The sequence below is a fragment of the Phalacrocorax carbo genome, chromosome 24, assembly GCF_963921805.1.
Source record: "Phalacrocorax carbo chromosome 24, bPhaCar2.1, whole genome shotgun sequence".
NCBI classification, from domain to species: Eukaryota; Metazoa; Chordata; class Aves; order Suliformes; family Phalacrocoracidae; genus Phalacrocorax; species Phalacrocorax carbo.
Window position 1 is genome coordinate 6,423,129 of NC_087536.1, and position 21,134 is coordinate 6,444,262.

Genomic DNA, 21,134 nt, shown 5'->3' on the forward strand with positions numbered 1-21,134 from the left:
GGGTTGGTTGTCGTGCTCTACAGCAGTTACTTCTGTTGTCTCCCTCACCCTAAATACACGTTGAGCTAAAAGCACTGAAAAATTGGTGGGTATATCTGAGGAGACATGGAAAGAAGAAAATAACTGCATATACAGTAAATATTTACTCGCAAAAACTTTAGCCAAATGATGGCTGGAATTTTCCTTTAAGACCTGAAAGAGACAGAGCTGCCTATAAATTTTAAAGCCTAGAAATATTTTTCAAAACTTAAATCTATTTTTATTTTCTTTTCTCCTCTGATATGTGAACTCCTTTGTGAAAACTTTCATATTTCATCCCCATCTGCTGCCATAGGTTTTTGATCATTTTCAATGAAAGATCAAGATATGTAAAAGGAAGGAAGAAAAAAAAACCCCAGCTGTTTTATCTGCAAGGGTTCTGCAGAAAGGAATTAAAATAGGTTAATTAAAAACAAGCAGCAAATTTTGCCTACTGTTCTCCTTTTTTGTGGATGGAAGCAGAGGCAGCAAACCGAGCCGAAGATTAGCGCAGAGAGATTTTTCCTTCCTTCTTCTTTAAAGTGAAATTCTGTAAAGTGAGACAAAAGCAAACATTCTGGTTTTTTTTTCCCCCCCATCAAAATACTGTCTTTTCTCCACGTAGTTGAGGCAAGGTTGATGTGTCTTTCACCCGCCTGAACCGGGTGGAGTAAACCAGACTTCTCTAGCAGCTGCAGCCTGCCCTGACACGCAGGGAGCCTTCTCTTACTGCCCGTGGGCTTCCGTGTTCCCAGGGTGGGAGGAGATGCTCTGTCGTGCAGAGGTCCCTGAACTGTGGATGACTGTTCATCGGGAGAGGCGCCATGCGTGGGCGTGGAGGAAGGGTAAAATAGCGGACTGGGAAGAGAGGGTAGATTTTCTTTACTTCACAAGCTGGAGATGTATCGCTGTTGAAACTGAAGTAGCTCAAGTTGTAATTTCTCAATGAAACCTTGCCCGTGTCGTATGGTAATCAGTGGAATTTAATGTATTACAAAAGTTAACCAGATCAGTGGATGCACGTGAGAAGGAAGTCCTGGGCTGTTCTTGCAGAGGTTTGAGCTCGCCGTAATAGGCGCCTTATGCTTCTTAAATGCGTGCGAGGGAACGAGGACCATATTGTTCGGCTTTAGGTTGTTTGGGCCTAGTGGGTCAGCTGTCACTTCTGATCATTTAGCTGTTGAGGTAGGTTGGTGTGAGAAGACACAGAGGAGCAGGGATGATACGGGGTCGGAGAGAGCTGTGCTGAGCTCACTGTCACTCTGTAGTGGCGAAAAAACCAAACCCTCTCTGCGCAGTACAGATGCTGCGATGAGATTATAGGCTGGTTTTGCTGTACATTGATACAGTCCTCTCTGGAATGAAAAACTCGTTGTATCCTAAGCAGAAATCAAATTCAGCTTTGAAAATTCTTTAGTGTCTCATGTAACTGAACAAACCAGTGATGGGACTGGAGGTCCCTCCAAAAACGCGCCAAACCACAAAGTCTCAGGGACACGTATATGCGCTTCAGTGCAGAGATCCTCTAGGATGCTTCCTGCAGCTAGAATTTCCTAAAGACGAGCTAAAGGACTACTTACAGAGGAAAATAGCGAAGCTCAACCTTCAAACGCCATATGCACGCTTTGATGCTGGCAGAAAGTACAGGTTATTGATGTTTGTGAAAGAAACAACAAAGCTATCGATTCTGGCCCAAGCGAGAATTAGAGTGAAATGTCTCTTGCCTCCTTGCATAATTCTGACTTCGTAGTTAAGCCAGAAGGACTAAGCAGAGCTACGCTGGAACGGAGATCACCGGTTTGTTCCTTGAACCAGACCGCCTCAGGTGCGGCACTGAAGTTCGTTGCAGCCTGCAGGGAATTGCAGCTGGTGGGTGGTTCTCTGCAGCTAGAAATTGCCACTCGGCTACGGGGACTGGGACGTGTAGGTCTCAGCACGGTTGGCTGGGGGATCTTCTTGCTAGTTGTATCCAGCCAAGAATCAGCCAGAGCCCGTAGGTAACTGAGGCGGGCGGGCTCCTCGCCCCTAGGCCGTTGCTAACATCCCCCGTCCCGAATTCTCCCCACCAAGGAGGCAGCTCAAGTGTATCTCTTCAGAAAAGGCAGAACAGCATTTCCGTAGGTGCGGCAGCAGCTCTGTGCGGATCCCAGCACCGAAACGCCTCAGGATTCTGCTGGAGATTCCCGTCGGCTCAGAGCAGCCTGGTCTGAGCCCCACGTGCTCGTCGCGGGGGAGCTGGCGCGAGGGTCAGCCTGTGGCTTTTGGCTTTGAAACGCTACTGCTCCACGGGCACCTGCTGCCAACGCGCGTGCCTAAGGAGGTGTTAGAAGTGAAAAATAAATTAAAAAACACATGCTGCAATCCAGTTAGATGGTTATGAAGGAGAGAAATGATTGCCAGCTGCGGCAGAGTAGCTGGTCTTGCTGGGGTCTAGAAATGAGATGAGAACAGCTCGCACAAAATCACTGGAAGCACTGACCCCTCTGACACAGCGTGGCCCCCCAGCTTTGAGCTTCCCTTTCCACAGCAGGAGCATAACGCTCCCGTTTAAAAAAAACAATTGTAAGAAAAGGAGATGTTGGAGAGAAGCAGGCTGAAAAGCGGCAAATTGTGATTATTATGCGCTGAGCCCTATGAGGAGATCATTTCTGCTTAGTGAGCACACCAAGGACAGTATCTCACCCCCCCCAGATTGCCACGTACCTGATGCTTTTCAAGTAAAAGGCGGGAAACCTTGTCACGTGCTTAAGGAGTTGGGTCTGCTTCCATGTGTGGCTTTTAAATGCTGTGGTCACATGCTTATGAAAAAGAAGATGCTCTGGAATGCAGTGGAAGGTTCGATGTTCCAGGCAGAAAGGGCTGCTAACCCAGTCAGCTAGTGACAGAGCCTACGGACGGGGTGGGGCGATACGAGGCGTGGGCAGGTGTTTGGGATCCTGGGCTCTGGTCCCAAGTATGTTACTCACGCACTCTGGAGCAGTAAGCAGATTTGTTGCGGTTCTCTTGCATGCCTTTAATGCATGTAAAGCTCTATAAAATATCCTGTGTGAAAACCATGCCCAGGAGAAAAATGTCAGTCTGCAATTATTCGGATAATAGAGTGTCCTTGGTGAACGCGGTCGGTATTCCATACCCCAATAACAAGGTTAACAGAGCTGTAACTGAAGGCAGAATCTGCCCTGAAATATTTGTACTTCTCCTGATCGACATTTTTTTTCTATTTCTCCTTTCTCACGAACTTTTTCTCCTCCGCTACGCTCTACACACTCTCACTTTAGTAGTATGTTCCCAGTACCATACTGGTTGCCATGCGAGAGAGGTGAGAATAGCCAAAGTGATTAAGGTGACCGTTTAGTCGCCTACAGTATCAGCAATTTTTCTTCACATGTGCCAGTATAAACAGTAGAGGTTTGTGTCCCTGAATAGCCAGAAGGCCTCTCTGCGCTCTTCCATCAAACATGAAGCTGGGCGCTGTACGGGTCTATCAGTGTGTTTGGTTGGTACCACGCGAAACCAACTTCTGAGTGTAGATTGGCTAAACTCTGTAAATAGTGAACATGCCGCTAAATGCTAAATATTAGAAAAAAGTATAACTGAGATGCAATTACTATGCAAATACTGTAAAATAATGGTTTTCAGAGATTCCAACCATACAGTCAAAATAAAAGTGGGAGGATTAGAGCGGAAAAATAGAAGGAGAAAAGTGAGAGGACTGAGAAGAGCCGGTCTCATGTTACTACCCCCCCCCGTTTTCTTTGTCTTTCTGTTGTGTAGGCCTTCGGCAGAAGTGTCGAGGTTCAGTGGTAACCGCACGTGTTTGGATGCTCAGTATGAAAAACGGACTGTTTCTGATGCGCACTGAGCCCCACGTGCCCAACACCTACACACAGTACTCGCACACCGGCGTTTGCTTACGCGGAATGAAACCAGTCTCGCCTGGACCTAAACATATTTTGCAATTACATAATTTGAAAAAATCAGAGCTTCATAAATGTATGCATTTACACGCAATGTGGGAAATGCAACAAATAATGTACCTTTGTTTTCCAAAGGCAAGATTTTCTCATCTCACAAAAGCAACCCACAGCAACAGAATCCATTTCAGCTGTAACTGCAGGCTTGATGGGTATAGAGTTTAAATATCACGCTGTTCCTTTTTTAAATTGATTTTTTTTAAAACCATGAATTTATTTTGCTGTTTTTCCATTGCGTTCATTTGTACGAGTGTCAGTGCAAAGGGAAGGGGAAAAACAGTATTTCAGTGTCTGCAGCAGTCTGGGAGTGAGTATTTTTGCCATCCAAGGAGTGAACTGCCATGAGAACTCCAGACTCAAGGCACAGAGGTGTTCATTACCAGAGGGTCTTTGCTTCCCAGGTGTCGCGGTTCATTTAGGAGCCCGTTATGCCATCAGGTTCTCTGTTGCAGGTGCTTATGATAAGCCACTGGGAGGGTAAATAGTGAAAGGCAAACATTAAATTCTTCTCTGACATTCGTTTCGTCCAGCACAAAGTGGACACTCAGCATTGGTTCCTCGCCACTTCCTTGCTTCTCCCGTTAACCTTCCCACTGTTCCCCCGTGGCCTCTCGACGGAGCAGTGCCTGGGGTGGAGCGCAGGCTTGGTGCTGCCGCGGCTCGGGGCCGCTGCCCCCCGCGTGCCGCTGCCCGCCGCGGTCCCCGCACCTCCTGCTCCCCCGGGCGGGGGCCTGCTCCCCCTCGGGAGGCTGGCCTCGGGTACCAGTGTCCCTCCAGCAGCAATTGCTAAATGAAAATGAATCTCTACACACAGGAACCAGCTTTAGGAGTGCTTTGCAGAGGGTGGAATATCGTGGGGTGAAATTCCTAATGGGTCTCTCCAGCGTAGCACTTTCAGAAAAAACATGTTGTTTAATTTTTGCTCACCAAGAGTGACTCTCTTTCTTCTTTTACTAGAAACCTTACAGACCTTTGGTTTTGATGGATTTTGGATTTGAGGGGACAGCTCTGGTTACTGATTTGTTTTACCTTGTCACATTTGGTGACGTTTCCCTCTCCCACCTTGCCCGGTAACCGGCTGGGAACTGCAGGACAGGCTGAACACTGCGTCAGTTATTACACAGAAGGACTCTTGCTACTGGCAACAAGTGCGAGAGTTCATCTAATTAACTGATTTCAGTTCATTTGGCATTAAATAATTCCCATAACTCCCATATGTTTGTCCAATATGGTGTGCAAGGGGAATGAGTCTCTAACAGCAATTAAATAGCTCCTTTCCGACTAGCTCGCCGTTGGTGGGTCACGTCGCGCCCGCCGCGGTGTACGGAGCCAGCAGTTATACGGCGTGACCCTGGAAGTCTGCCAGGGCTGTGGCCAGAGCCGACGCTATTTCAATGACTCTGGCTTTTTTCTTTTAATTTTTTTTTTTAAATGAGGTGGGTGGGCGGGCACTTTGTAGACTACAGCCGTGGTCGCCCAGTCGTCTTTCACACCAACGTTGCTAGGTTGCTGCCAGGACGCTCCTACTACTGTTATTTCTTTCTGTATCTTGTATATTGGTGGTTTGTTTCATTCTTGATGCTTGAAAAGGTTGAGCTATTTCTGCTGGGAATCGCCACCAGTAGCATAACTCAAACGCTGGACTCGCGGCCCCTGAGGGTGTTGTGCTGAAAACAAAGTAACCTGTATTTTTCTCCCATTACTGACGCGGAATAGTCAGGTTTTGTACCGGCGGTAAAAGTTCCCCCACCCTCCCCGTACTTTACGCGTTTGTCAGCAGCAGGCACTTGGCGAGAGCCGGGTTAGCAACGCCCCAGCCAAGCTCCGCCGCGAGGGTTTGCTCTGCGCGCTGGAAATACGCCTTTGGTCCCCCTTCCTGCAGCTGCAGCAGCACAGCGGTGGGGAAGCAGCCGCCGCCGAGGACCAGCAGAGAGGCGGCAGAGGAACTGAAAAACTTACGGCCAAATAAATACGTGCCAAAGCGGGCTTGAGGGTTTCTAATAATTCTGAGATATTTTTGGTTGTATTTGTAACTAACTGCCTGATTTCTTTAACTGGGCAGAGAAGTGATGTGGGGTAACTGCTGGAAGGTTTTGTTTTTAAGGACATCAACCGGTCGTAAACGATGGCAGTGCTTGGTGTTAAGTGGTGGGATTTTGTGCAAAAACAGTGTTTGCCTAGCAATGGGAGGAGTTGTGAAAAATTGTTATTCATAGGCATAAGCAGAAGCAAGTAGTTCTTTGCCTGAACTGTCTGTTTATCGTCATGCTGCCACCAGGTCAGCACAGCGGCTCTGCCCGTGGCTGCGCGAGGCCGCAAGCGCTGCCTGCGCCGGGCTCCTCCCGTCCCCTGCTCGGGGACCACGGCAGCGGCTTCCTGCTTTGATAGGGTGGGGTGGTTTTTTTTTTAGCCTAAGAATCCTACAACCACTTAGACGCACTGAGGCTTAGGGAGCATTTATTATTATGATACTTGAGAAAGAAAAAGCAGAATTGGCCTTTTTTGTTGGCATGGCGTGTCTTTTTTTTTTTCCGGTCTTCATCTCACAGACACTCGTGCGTGGAGTCTATAGCAAGGGGCATCACTGAAGTTGTTGAAACTTCCCAAGTCTTTAGCAAGAGTGGCATTTTTTAGTGGCATTTTCAGCGCACCTACTGCTACAGTTACGCTGCAAATGCTACCCCAGGCGGTGCTAGATGGCTGTGCAAAGTCAATTTGCAGGAGTGGAATCTGATTGATTTACGTGCAGGGCTGCACGTAAGTGTGCCCAGGTGACAGCTACATTCACTTAAATGCGTTAGCCAAGTCGGCTTGGGTAACTTGGCGTTTGCCAGCGGAGCCGTGACGCCTCGGGCTCAGCACAGGCACTACGGGGTGGTTTGGTTGCTGCCACGCCGCCGTCGCAGAGCTCGAAGGGCAACGTTGTTGTGGCTTCTGACACGGCAGTCCAAGTATAGCCTGACTTTTAAGCATGGATTTCCCCTTATGTATAGCCTTGCTTTATTATTATATAACCTTATTTATAGAATCATAGACTCGTTAATGTTGGAAAAGACCCTTAAGATCATCGAGTCCAACCACTAACCTATCGCTGCCAAATATCTCGGTTGAGGTTCTTCCCCTTATTTTTTTCTTGGAAACACCATTTGCTTTAATTTGAAGTGTTAACTGCATGTCTAGTAATTGGAAAGCCAAAAATTGGGATCATACAACCCAGACGAAGGATTACAGTGTTAAAAAGAAAACCCAACCCAACCCCCAGCGTAGATGATTACGTTCGGATTAGCTGAAGCCCTAGACTTCAGTTGTGCTGACGGGGTCTCCGGTGACTGTAGCGGTGCCCACATGCCCATAGCAACGGTGCAGGGTTCTAAATTTAAGCCAAGAGGTTCTGTCCCTGATGCCTGCTGTAAGTTACCGCTTGTTCATCCTGCAGAATATAAATGTGTTTTCAAACCAGGGAGATCACACTCAATCTGGAAAAATTTATGAGGCTGTGTTTTTAAACTATAATTTGTTTTATCTTCACTACTGTGAAAATATTGTTGATGACAGTCTTTGAAGGCAGAATTAGATGGTAATATTACCAGCTGGTGCATAAAGCAGGGCTTACTTGCATAGAGTAATTTCAGTGTTGTATTTGGTTTAAGCAAGTTGAAATGTATTTTAAAGACCAGAACCCTACACTGACCAGCCAGCGGTTTGAGCAGATGTCGCCTGGGAGTTTTGTTGCATCACCAGCTACTGCTTCTACGTGAAAATTAGCACAGCGATTGGCTTGCTTATCCTTTCCTGTAACAGACGAGTGAGGGGCTTAGATTTTAACTAAAATATTTTTAGATTTGCAGTTAAAGAAGATTTTCACTCCTTATTAAAGAGCCTGACAGACGTTATTGTCTTTTCCTCCCACACAAAGCCTACAGACGGACGGCACAGATGTTCTTCTAGGACCAGAAGTAACTTGTGGCCCCTCAGATCTGTCTGTCAGCACTCCGTTTGCCTTGACAATACCACACTGCGCAGAAGTAAACGCAGAGCACTGGAATATTCACTTGAAAAAAAGGACACAGCAAGGAAAATGGGAGGTAAGTGTAGCCTTCTGCTCCCACTTGAAGGGCCGTACTAACAATGGAAACATGATTTCTCTCATTCACGCAGGCACAGGTCAACGATTACGTAAGTGATAGAAACAGTCATCTTAAAGAAACAATTTTTTTAAATGTTTTGCATTATATTAGGAAGCAGCTGAACCATTTTCAACTGTTTTACCAAGATGTGCAGAAAAGGGTCACCTTTATGATCTAGCCCAGGTGACATGAGCAAGTATTCATTTTCTCAGATCACTTAATGATGGAGCCAGTACCCATTTATTTTTAAAAACGTTGTTTTGATAGATCATAGCTACCAAAGAGACTCATGTCAGAGCAGATCATCATATCCACACAAGAATTTATCATGCCATAAAGGAAGTTATGGAACTGGTTAAGAACATACACTTCAACTTTAAGTTGTTTTTGACCTAGAAGGGTCCTGCTGATTTAAGAATCTCGTCTCTTCGTGTGTGTCATTTTAAGGACATTCAGTGGTCACCCTGGGCTCATAACCTCTGAAGCATTACTGTACATTAAAGGAAATATTTTGCTTTTTTAGTTGAAAGCCTATTTTCTAATCCCAATTTACTGGGGAAATTAAGCTTTGTGCATTTGTGACATGGGCATTCTATCATTTGTGTCTGTCCACCTGCATTTTTTAAGCCCACTGGCCATCTTCATCTGAAACTGCTTGGTAGGCAGCAATCTCAAATGTATTAAACTTCCTGCATCATCTGGGGAGAGGCACTGATAATACTCCTGACGGGGTGGCTAAAGCACGAACCAAGCTGTTATTCAGCCTTACAAAAATCCACACAGGGTGGAAAGGTGCTGAGTTTCCCACCTATAAAGTGTTCACGGCACATGTTATTAGAACCGCAGACCCCGGTAGCTGGACAGAAATCCCTAGTCACTGAGATGTTATTGTACTGCTGCTGGACCTGTTTGCTTCATTGCATTGTGAGGGGGAAAAAGAGTAGTTAGAACCCACGTGGATACCATAACTCACGCTGCTTTTCCTCCCCGAAACCACTCTGTTGTGTGTTGCTCTCATTTAAACCGTTTCCAGCACAGCTTAGCCTTCCTACTTCAGATGCACTCAGCACTCAGCCAGCTCCATCGGTGTTGGTTACAAACACCCTGGAATTAATGAGGAGCGTAACGCCAGGCTGCAGCCTGCTCAAATACCTCATCTAATGATGCCGTAATGCAGAACCGAGCCTGAAGGGCAAAAGAGTGGGATAGGTAGTTTTTTGATGAAGGTAAACACAACCGTAATGGCTGTTCTGAGAGGAAGTCAAATACCAGCTATTGTTCAAGGTTTGCTTATTGACTTTAATCTTCAAGGTAATTTCTTAACTTGACATTGGGGAAAAAAATTAGCTAGAAAGTCAAGAGCACTTGGGAAAAAAGATGCTAAAATTGCTTACGCATCATCATTATTACTATAAGCTGTACATATTGAATTCTGCACAACATATTGCCATAAATCCTATTGCTGACTCAGGGCTAAATGGGAGTATTTACTCATACAGGTAGTCTACCTCCTCCCCTTCCCTGAGGCCAACATGAGCAAAGAGTTTGCAGACTGGCTCTCAGAAATACTTTACGTTCCAGTTGAATAAAAAGGAACAAATAATGTCATGACTTCTATTGTCCTGACTTTCATTTTGCAGGAAGTGATGTCTGTGGAAGAGGAAACTACTTCTTGCTACTGCCTGTTGGATCCTTATGCCTGTCACATTCTCTTAAACAGCTTTGGAACTTATGCTCTTATTGGAGAACCGATCTCTGACTGTGCCGTTCGACAGCTGAAAGTCGCGGTTTTTGGCTGCCTGTCTTGCAATTCTCTGGATTACAATCTGAGAGTATATTGTATGGATAACACACCTTGTGCATTTCAGGTAAATGGTTTCGCTTCGTTAATTCGGGTTTAGTTCTTTTTCCGTAGAATACTAACAGCCCTTTATTCCTGGGGATAGTCCCTGGACAACAGCAATAGTCCAGAACTCGAACAGATGACAATACTCTTATTTTTTTCTATGCCAGTGCTGCGTGACTTACTCTTAGTCCCGTAATTTCTCTGCACTGCTGTTTCACCTGTGGATTTACACTGCTTTAGGACAGCCTAACTGTCTCTTTGGTTTTTGCCAAGCAGATGGAAACCCACCCTGCCCACGGTCTAGACTAACCAAAAACCGCGGAGCCGTGGCTCACGCAGCGCAGAGCTGCAGCTGGTAAGCAGGGAGTGGTGTTAGGCGGGGCTCGGTGCCTTGGCTGCTGTGTGGGCAGAGCCAGAGCTTGCTTGTGTCTGGAGCTGGGTGCTGCTCCACCACAAGCAGAAAATGGAGGTCATTATCATTTGATGTATAGTATTTATCACGCTCGTTACCCTGACACTGCCATTAGTCAGTTCAGGATTTCCTCTCCTTTCTACAATTTGAGCAAGGAGGAGATTGCTGTACCGTCTCTCTAAACAAAAATTTAATTATAGTCGTGCATTTTCCCTTTAAAAAAAAAAACAAAAAAACAAAAAACTAAACAATCCCCAAGTGGCAATTAAAATTGGAATACCAAGACAAAACAATGAAATTCACTGGCTTTTGCAGCCTTAGGAAACTCATAAGCTTTAACAAAATGGTTTTCTTTTGGGAACTGAAATACAGACAGTTGTGACAGATAAATTTTTGCTTCCCTTTCCTATCGTACAGAATAGAAACATGAATCTTAATGAAGCACACACTAATGTCTATCTGCTTCTAATAAAAGCAAAACCACGGAAAGGATTGTTAAAGACTTACAATAGCTTTGTAATTATACCGCTTAGAGCACTTGCACAACTCGTGGGTTACCAGTATTCTCCTGGATGAGGCTGCCTGAAATTCCGAGGCCCAGGTTCCTCCTTAGGCGTTTGGGCACACTCACAAGTAGCCGTGAGGCGTGCGCTCAGGTAACACAAACCCGCGCTGCCTGGCGCCGCCCCGCCTGCGTGCGGTCAGCCTTGTGCAGCAGGTTTCTAAAAACATGTCCAAAAACCTTTGGAACTTTCAAATATAGAGCAAAAAACTCCCACAAAACTGTGCAACACAACTCTGAAAGAGGCCCGCAAGAGGGAAATGAGATTAATCCTGCTCAGAGCAACCATTTATTTATTTCACACTGGTGCACAGCGTGGGGCAGTCTCTTTCAGCGATTCATTCATGCTGAATTTTACCTTCAGTACCTTAAATTAAAAAACCCCACAAAAGCCCTCACCCATAGCAGCCTGGTTTGACTGTACCATGTTGTTTCTCAAATTATTGTGACATTCAGCAAAACAATGAAGGAGACTGGCTTATTTTTTTCTTAATGCGCATTAAAATAAGTAAGATTTCCAAGTTACTTGTTGCTTTTCTGTAGAAAATTGTTATAAGAATAGTTACCAGTTTTCCACATTCACAGAAATTAAACAGTGCGTTTGTATGTAATGAGACAACTGTATATTTATGAAGCTCTGCTTCCTCTAGAAGCATGCTGCATCAGCTTCGTGCTAGCGTAAATATTGGTCGATAATAATTGGGGAAAAAAGCAGCGGTGAATATGGAAAATACAGATTGTTTTGTTGTGTTTTTTGGATCCAGGATCGGCGTTGGGCTGCCAAGGTTGGCCTGCCACTGTTAGTCCTTTCCAGTGCCGTCCTACGGGGGATGCAGAGTTCCTTGATTTTTATACTTTGTCCCTGTGTGAAAACTCACCTTAATTTTCTAACCGACGACTCTGCCCGTTGTGCAGTTCCTAGTGCCTTGGGAAGCTCTTGGCTCTCGAAAGATAAACAGGGTCCTTTGTATTTTGCCATAGTCCCGCTGACACCTGCGGAACTAAGGACCGTGTGCGTTATTAAGGGCAGAGCCGCATTTATCCAACTGCGGTACATTTTAAAAGAATTCCAACCCGTTCAGGGAATTTTGAAAATAGTTATGAAATAAGCTACTCCCTTTGCAGTTGAAAATCAAAACCTAAAGTCTCCCTTCTTATTCCTTCTCTCGCACAAACCCAGCCGTCAGGCGTTAAAGCGAACTGAACGCCTGTAAATTGGTTCATACTAGAAATCCATTATGACAGTTTCAGAAAGCTCCAGCAGTCATTATATTTTCAGAAGGTCAAATGATTCCAGTAGCTCTTCTACCAACAACTTTGCTATTGACAAGCACTAAACCTCTGCGATGTACACAGATTTTATATAATTTCTGTGGATAAAAAAAGGTAATTTTGAAAGACTGCTTGCTAGCTGATTTTTGAAGACTTCTGCAAGCTTTCCTTCCCCACTAGTGTTTTTGCTGTAACAGTACAGGAATAAACAATGCGTAAGTACAGGCAGGGGTGATTTTTTTACTATTATGTTTTAAATTCACAGAATTATATAAAAATTTATGTTGGAAGAGACCTCTAGAGGGCTGTAGTGCCAATTCCTGCTCAAAGTCAGCCCTTCCAGGATTGCTCTGGGTCTTGCCCAGTAGTTCTGAAAACATCCAAGAGAGGAGAACTGAAACCAGAGCGTTTTGTGTACGCTCGGTGCGTTCGTGTCAGCGCTCGCTACGGTCCCGAGAGGCCTTGTCACCAAACTGCTGTCGACTTAATCCGTAACTGAGTCCAAGCACGCCTCGTGGCCTGGCTCTTTCAGTACCTCGCCGAGCTCCGTGCGTCAGGAGTCTCAGGGACACCAGGCACAACCTGTAGGAGTTCTGTATTCAAAAGCTTCGTTAAAATACCCAGGATAGTTGTGTTATTCCAGAACAGAAGAGGGACTAAATTACAAGGATGTCGCAGTTTGACCAGTTTCCCTTTTCCTCTCCGGAGGGAAATAGCTTTACCTGGGCGTGGGCTGACCCGGCCGTGCTTCCCTCCTCCTGCTGGTGGGAGCGGGCGCCGGTACCGGACCGCCGGTGAACTTCTGCTTCGGAAAAGCGACCCTGTGGGGTGAAATAAAACAGTAACAATCAAACACGAGTAACTTTCGGTAAAAAAGAAAACTGGCTGGCTTTGGCTTGAAGCCCCGAACCGTGAAGGGAGCCACTGCTGTGTCGCTACACCCCTGAAGCGCCCCTCTCAGGCTCGGCGCCCCGGTCTGCGGTTGCGTGGTGTTGCTGCGGAGGGGCCGGCGCCGGAGAGCAGTGTCACAGGTACCATCGTTGGGCGCTCGGGAGCGGGGCTGACAGTGCCCAGCCGCCCCTCCAGCTCCCGTGGGGAAAGGGAAATGCTGGTGCCCATCGTCTGGCCCGTGAGAGAAATACTCCGCTGCTGTACCCTGATAACGCTGTGGGTGAACCAGGCACCTTTCAGAAGGATGAATTTTCGTACAATTTGGTTATTTATTCCTAACACCGAAAAAATTCTTTCCTCTTCTGCCGTTGCAGGAAGTGGTTTCGGATGAAAGACTCCAAGGAGGACAGTTACTGGAGGAACCAAAACTCCTGCATTTCAGAGGGAATACCTTCAGTCTTCAGATATCTGTCCTTGACATCCCTCCTTTCCTTTGGAGAATTAAACCATTCACCGCATGTCAGGTACTTGTCAGTTCTACCCGTTTTCAACTGAATTCAGAGGAAGTCAGCATTTTCGTAGGCACAACCCAGCTGAGACAATGGTCCCTTTTATTTTTGAAAGGTGTGGTTTTAATCTCTAGAGTATTGAAAAACAACGCACTGTCTTATGATTTTGACAAACACAGATCTCGTATATAACAGAATACTTTAAATTTTTCATTTTACAAAAGAGGCAGCTTGTACTTTGCTGCCTCCAACAGAAGGCCAATATTCTCGTTACAATTTATCACTCATGAAGATGTTTTTCATATCTTTGTCATTCCGATTTCAATATAACTATGAATAAATGGCCGAAAATGACATTTAAATGTAAGCATTTAAATGTCATGAGTTCAAATTGCAGCACGTATATAATAAGAATTAGAACTGAGAAAGAGCAAATCATTTTGTCTGTCCTACGTTAATCGAAGAGGCTGTTAAAGACAGGAAAGTAAAAATGAAAACAAAAGAGAAATTCCTAAGCATATTGGTTACTGGAAATCATAAGCAATGTGCTGGCACGTGGAGTGGGCTGGTCTTCTAAAATACAGAACTTACTGTATAGTCTCCCGTCTCCCAGAAGCATATAGAGAGACAGTTATCTCTCATTCCGTATTTTGGCAAAAAAGTAGTTTTAAATGTATTGCCATGTTCTTCAAAACATGAGTGTAATGGGCTCGGAAATCCATAAACCCTGATCTACATCCAGATAAATTCTTGTATCGTGAAGACTATAAGGATAATTTATGCCACAGCTTAAACGCTGAAAGAAACCACATAATGTTCAGCTTTATGTGAAGATGCTTGCTTTTAAAGGTTTTGTTTATTCTACTCAATTGCATTTTAAAAGACAAACCGATCAGTGTTAGGAAGCCCCACTACTTTATCAAATACCTATCAAAACTAGTACCTTCCTGAGCAGTAAAAAAAATCATGGGAGTTTGCTCTTAATACAACAAATTGAGTTTTGCCTCGCACCATATTATAAGCACAGCTCCATACTTTGATTAATTTATTGCCTCTCGAGCCCTTGTCCAATTCTGGAGAATAGATCTGCACGATGGACTAAGATTCAACCTCAAAGCACCATTTAGAAAGAGTGTGTTTTCTGAAAACTGCTCTCTAATAACTGTTCAATAGATTTGGACTACAAATACGTCTCGTTACCCTACATCGACCTCCTCTGACTGCTTTAGGAGGCAGACAGGACACTGGCCACAGGCCCATCGTGCAGAATGTGTTTTAGTTAAATGTCCAGCGCGCAAGAGAAAACAGATCAGGAAAGTTTAAAATGACCGTGTCTTGCCATGGCGACTGCTTCGAAAACACCACGTCACGTTGGTGACAAATTCCCGTGGCTTTTCTTGCAGCAAAGCGACTTCTTTAAATAGCTCTAGTAATAGAATATAAAACTATTCAGAGACGAACGCTTGCACTCCCCTACACTAGACACAGCAGAAATTACTGTTCAAATCGTTTGCTAAGACCACTGCAGAACGGCACTGCGCTACGCGCGGAGGCGGCGGCCGTAAGCACCCACCTAGTCCTGTGGGGTGGTAAATTAAAACTGGCCTGCAGAAAACCATACTGCCTGTGCCGTCTGCAGGGCGCTTCGCTGGTCACCAAAGGTGCTGCTGCTCTAGCCTCCGTGTTTCTTCATAGTTACGCGTTCGGGAAGGATTATTCCTGCCTGATAATTTCTGGACTACTGTTTTTCCTTTGGGGCGTTACCTCCTCTGCTGGCTGCGAGTCCCTGGTACATGCCCAGTTCTGGGAGCGACTCGGAGGCCTCAGAACACCCTGTGTGCGGTTCAGCGCTTCCCTTAATGCTGCGCATGACTTCTATGAGTAAATATATTGCTTATGGCCTATCAAACTCGGGTATTTCTGTTCTCTGGTGGCAAACAATAGTCTAGAGTTTCCAGTCAAAACTGAACTGCGGGGCGCTGTTCAGCAAGGCATGACAGCCAACGCAAATTTCTCCGTATTAGTCTTCACGCGTCGCAAGGACCTCACTTTGCTGAACCTAATGCAAGTGGCTCAGTCCAAAGTAGTTATTAAATTTATTGCTGCAAGATAGACACAAAAAATAAAAGTGAGACGAGGGAGCCGCACCCCGCAGAAGACCGCGTAAGGGCCGCGCTTGCTGTAGGGCCGGCGCACGAGGGCAGACCCGCTGAAGCAGCCGCTCGGGGTTGGAAAGGTGCACGTGCAAAACCTCTGCTGACAGAATGGTCTGACACAGGGCTGGTACTGAAGCCAATTAAATATTTACATTTTATAATTGAGTATAGTTTGGCTGACTTGGACAGCTGAGAAGTAATTGTTTCTAAGAGGAACCGCAGAACAACTTAAGCTGGCTTTGTGTTTGCCTCCCGGTGAAGTGTTTTGTGAATCGTCCCAACTCTGTTGACAGCTCTGATTCGGTTCCAGCCTCCTTATTCATAAAAGAATCTGTGTCTTCATGTGGAGTTTCTTCCAGTGTTTACTTGTTTCCTCTCCTACGTACCGCACTTTAAAAACAAGCTGGCTGTTCTGGTTGTCGGGAACAACTGAAAAGAGCCTTTTGGTGACCAAATGAAACCGTTATCAGATCGTACGGTCAGGGAAGATTCATGTTAGCGAATTCTCAGATAAGTAAAGATCCTGCTTCAAGGCTTGAACAGATGAATGAATCATCATGTAGAACTGTGGCATAAAGCAGTTAATGGCAGGTGGCAGTCAGGATTTCTCTCGCCTGTGCTAAGTGCATTTGTTTGTCCTGGCCATCCTGCAGGAGCAGATGCCGAGCGCTTGGCATCCTTCCCTCCGTGTTCACAAGTAACTAGGGGGAACCCTTAAAAACTGGTTGGGTGTTAGAGCAGGGAGAGGCTGTGACGAGCATGTTAAGAAGCCAGACAGGCACCTTTGGGGGTTAAGAGCAGCTGTCTTCCTAGCAGCTTGCGTCTCTTGGAGGATCCAGTGCCTGCCTGTAGCTATGAGATGATTTACATTCCCTCTGTATGCTAGGAACTTAATTATAAAGGGAGAATAAAACTGAAAGCATTTCTGGAATACTTAAACACTCATCATTCCACCGTGCTTTGCCCTCCTGTATTATGTTTCATACAGTTCTTTTCAGCTGAGTGAGCCTTTCACTCTGAATGAAAGCAGAGATGATTACTCTGGAAAAATCTAATTACAGTTGCTCCACTTCTAATATTTTGCTAATGTTTCCTTTATCGCTGGTGGTGTCTTGCTACTGCCACCAACTCAGGATCTGAACGGAGAGCTTTCATTACCACTTAGTGCATCATTACAGGCAGCCCAAGACGCTCAGTAAGAAGCAGTAAACTGCGTATCAGCGACGAGAGCAATGATCTTCTCCTTAGTTTAGTCCTGACCGTACTTCAGAGTGTAGGGCGAGGCTGATCCTGGAAGCTGTACGGTCTCAGACCACCAGCACATAGCTAATCTCTTCAGGGATGTAGGAAAGATCGCAACCAAAGTGCCATAAAAGTTGCTTAGAGGAAGGCAAGAGAGAAGAAATGCATGTTTTCTGAGGTCTGAGCTCTTCGGTTATAACTGCTGTACATAAACCGATCTTGAGTTAAGTAAGTGCACGGTTTACTTGATTTAATCAGCTAACTATGACAAGTGACTAGTTGGTGGTCACTCGGTTATAACTGTCAGTATTAGGCGCTGAAGGAATTACAGCTGTCTCTAGGCAGCACATTGTAAGTCCTCGTCTGTGTCACTTATTAACCCTTTATAAAGGGCCAAAAGCACAAGCAGAACGCATGCCCAGATTAAAATGGCAAATAGTAATAATTGTATTTTCTTTGAAGGATCAGCTTCACATGCCATTCAAATCAATTCTAAAATTTAAAAGTAGTGCTTGAGAAAGGCACAATCTGAAAATTCATATTCCTCCTCTAGAAAAACTAATGTAAAAATCTTTAAACTAGTGTTCTTGTGTTAGAATAATTGCTCATTGAAGCGGTTTAATGCTGTCCCATGATCATATGGATGAATGCTTAGCTAAACTAGAACGAAATATTACTATCAGTCTTTTTTTTCTCTCTTACATTATTCTCCAGGTTGCCAATTCTCCAGTATTTTCCAATATTTTGAAATGAACAGAGAACATGTTTGGTTTAATTGTTGTTACTGTTTACATGCCTTCACGGCTAGTGTTGACCGCCGTAGTGGGTTTATAGCTGATGTTAGTTTGGAAATAAATAAATGAATAAATAAGTGTTCTGGAAGTGTAAAGAGAGGAGACCAGTAACAGAACTTTGGTATTTTGAAAGCATTCATAAAGCAGAAGTTAGCTGCCCCCTATGTACTTCTGTCTATTTCTGTACGTTTTTAGGAACTCAAAGCAACCAGAGATGCCCGAAATCTCTGATGATTAATTGCAGTTGTCTATGTAGCATTTGATGAGGGCATTCATCCCATCAGTTGTCCCTGGCTGAAGTAGAGGAGTCACTGAAATAGTCGCAGAATATAACAGGATGAATCTAAGAAGTAAAACTGAGGCCGACCAGTGACGTGCGGTGGGCTGCACATGACTGCCCGGGCAGGTGGGCGCTTTTAAATCCGGACAGACCATAAATATAGAAAATACATTGTCGTGCTCTGTGCTGCCCTCGCTCACAGAGGAAGTCCGGTTCTCGATGGGAAGTGCCTTTTTGGATGCTGTAGTACAAGGTGATGGCGAGGAGGCGCAGATTAGAGTAAGAGTGCTGAGCCCTGCCCAGGAGGAGGAAGTGAAGTGCATCTTTCTTAGGTTTCATTTCAGATGAGAGCCTCTCATCATTTGTGTCACGGAACGACATCTAAGCTTTCAGTAAATGCAACATCTTAGTATTTCTCAACTGAATTGTCATTTATTAGTTGTGTCCCACTTTGAGGCTGCAGGGATGGCAGTAAAAAAGCAGTTGCAGGGGAAAATGATGGCTTTTTTTTTCCTATTCCGCGATCGTCACAACCCCTCTCTCTCTCTCGCGCCTGCTTCCCCGTTCACGTGGGACACGCGTCTCCGCAGGAGGTCCCGTTCTCCCGCGTGTGGTGCAGCAGCCAGAAGCCGCTGCACTGTGCCTTTTCGCTGGAGCGCTACACTCCCGCCACGACGCAGCTGTCCTGCAAGATCTGCGTCCGGCAAGTCAAGGGTCACGAGCAAATCCTGCAGATCCAGACATCCATTCTGGAGGTAAAGCGGTCTCTCTCCTTTTTGTGTTGTTTAGCTGCTGTGTGGTGTGAGACGTGATCCCTCCCCGTTTCTGCCCTTTCCCCGTGTAGTTTCTTATGCCCTGTCCAAAACCGTAACAAGTACATAAAGCCTTACAAATCCCATTTCCAGCAGAAATCAGAGACTCTAGGACGCTAACATTCATTTATAGTTGCGTTAGTGGTAATAGTTTTCTGGCAGAAGTTTCTGGGTAGCTTGCGGAGCGCGGCGAGCTGAGAGCAGAGGCGTTGCTGCGTGCTCTTGGGCCACTGACGAGCCGCTTCCAGAGCGTTCTTGTACGCGCAGAACGGCTCGCAAGGGCTGTGGCCGCGCTCACAGGTGAAAGAAAGCAAACGTAGTCAAGCAAGGTGGCGATGTGTCCCACGGCAACGAAAACTCCAGCTGCTTTTTTTTTTTTCCCCCCCGATTACTGAGCATCTTTGTTGATTGATCCAGATCAGTATTTCTGGATTAAAGATATATGCCCACTGCTAAACACACTAGGCAGAGAATGAGGCAACTACATAAGACGACCGCAGACATCATTCTGTATAAAAACACCCTCAGAATACGGCCAAGTGTTTTCCCAGTTCCTTAATGTTATTTCATAAAAAACTTCGGTCATTCTCTATATATCTCAATACAATGTTGCTGCTGCCTGTTTCTTCCTCCCTCTCTCTTTTTTTTCCCCGTGAAGGGACTTATCTGTCCACAAGTCCCCAGAGCATGTTGCAATTCTGTCTTCAAATAGGTTTGCTAGTATGGAAGGCTTTCTCATGCCTATCTCAAAAAGTGATTGAAGAGCGAGGATAAAATAAATATATAAATAACAACCGAATACTTGATTTGCTCGTTGCTTCACAATTCCCTGGACTAACCAGGTAGCGGCACCTTATCTCACATGTGCAGGGTATGGAAATCTACTATTGTTCTGCATATTTAATTTAAACCGTCAGACCATGCGATATATCTACAGCACCGCTATTGCTGCGCATGGATGACTTTTGGGATGTGTCATAAATGTTATATGAAGACACTATAGCATCGTTATTTAATATTTATGCTGCCTTGCACTGGAAGGAATAATGCATGGAAATGTGACTGTGTGACACACGGCTGGTGTAATTTCATAGGAGAAGAATGGGCCGGATCTACAAAAGATCCTGGCTTCCAAAGAGATTTTTAGTGTGGAAGAACTGAAGTACTTACAGAATTTAGGTGTGTTTAAAAAAAAAAAATCACAAATGGGGGATTTATGTGTCCATGTTTTAGGCTTAAGTGATTAAAGATTTAGAAACCCATACGCTTTTGTGGCATTCCGTCTACCAACCACTGCTCTATTGGACTTCATCTGCAGCACAGAAATAAACAAAAGAGGAAACTTGTAGAGGGAAAATGACACTCTCTTAAATGCTTTATACAGAGGTTCTTGCGGTGTTTTAGAAGTTCAGGAAAATACCTCTTATCTATTCAATTTTCTGCTGTCAATTCTACAAACGATGGCTGGAATCTCAGGCTCAGGTTTGATTCCTTCTCCCTCCAAAAGCAGACTCGACACACCCCTCGGTATACGGAGAGGGGCTCGCTGCGGGTCCAGCCCGCCTGCACGCCCGGCTGCGCAGACGCTCGCCTGGGCCCCCCGTTTCCGCACAGGAGCGGACGACGGGACTCGGTGTTACTCCGTGACCGTGCCGGCGAGAGCCGCCTACGGAGCCCAGGCAGACGGAGTGCCCTCACTGACTGCTTTCCTTTTATATTCTGTGTAGAATGAAAGAGAAACCATCGCCTTCTTTGCACATGATGACAGCAACTTCCCCGCACAGATGGGTCCAAAAGCGTTCAAAATCCCCTACTCGATTAGACAACGAATCTGTGCGACGTTTGACACACCCAACGCCAAAGGCAAAGACTGGCAGATGTTGGCACAAAAGAACAGCATTAACAGGTAATGGAAGGCAGTTCTGAAAGGTGAACATTTACATATGCAATGGGAATAATTTGCTGCTGTTCTGGGGGATTTTTGTCTGTTTGTTTGCTGGTGCTACAGACGTGTGCGTCGTAATTACCACCCCTACTCTCAAAGATACGCTGTAGTTCATACATTCTTTTACGTACAAGGAGCTGCTGCCAACAGGAACTGCCCTCTCTGCATAAACCGTGTGCCCTGTCCTACCCCGTGTTTGCTTCTTAGGTCAGCTGCTTTGCTCTGGGCCGGACCTTTTCTGTACCCCCCCGAGAGTGGGGTCTTGGTGAAGTGGGACAAGAGGATTTTGGCGCT

General features: G+C 45.4%; 1 protein-coding gene across 3 annotated transcripts in view; it reads left to right on the forward strand.

Moving 5' to 3' along the window:
• UNC5D (unc-5 netrin receptor D) overlaps positions 1-21,134 on the forward strand; it is a 186,653-nt gene that overhangs the window by 155,485 nt on the left and 10,034 nt on the right. For all 3 annotated transcript variants that reach the window (XM_064472594.1, XM_064472592.1, XM_064472593.1), the window contains exons 11-15: positions 7,909-8,077; positions 9,760-9,987; positions 13,477-13,626; positions 18,674-18,838; positions 20,623-20,801. In XM_064472594.1, the coding sequence (XP_064328664.1) occupies positions 7,909-8,077; positions 9,760-9,987; positions 13,477-13,626; positions 18,674-18,838; positions 20,623-20,801 (891 nt within the window). The remainder of the gene's footprint in view (positions 1-7,908; positions 8,078-9,759; positions 9,988-13,476; positions 13,627-18,673; positions 18,839-20,622; positions 20,802-21,134) is intronic.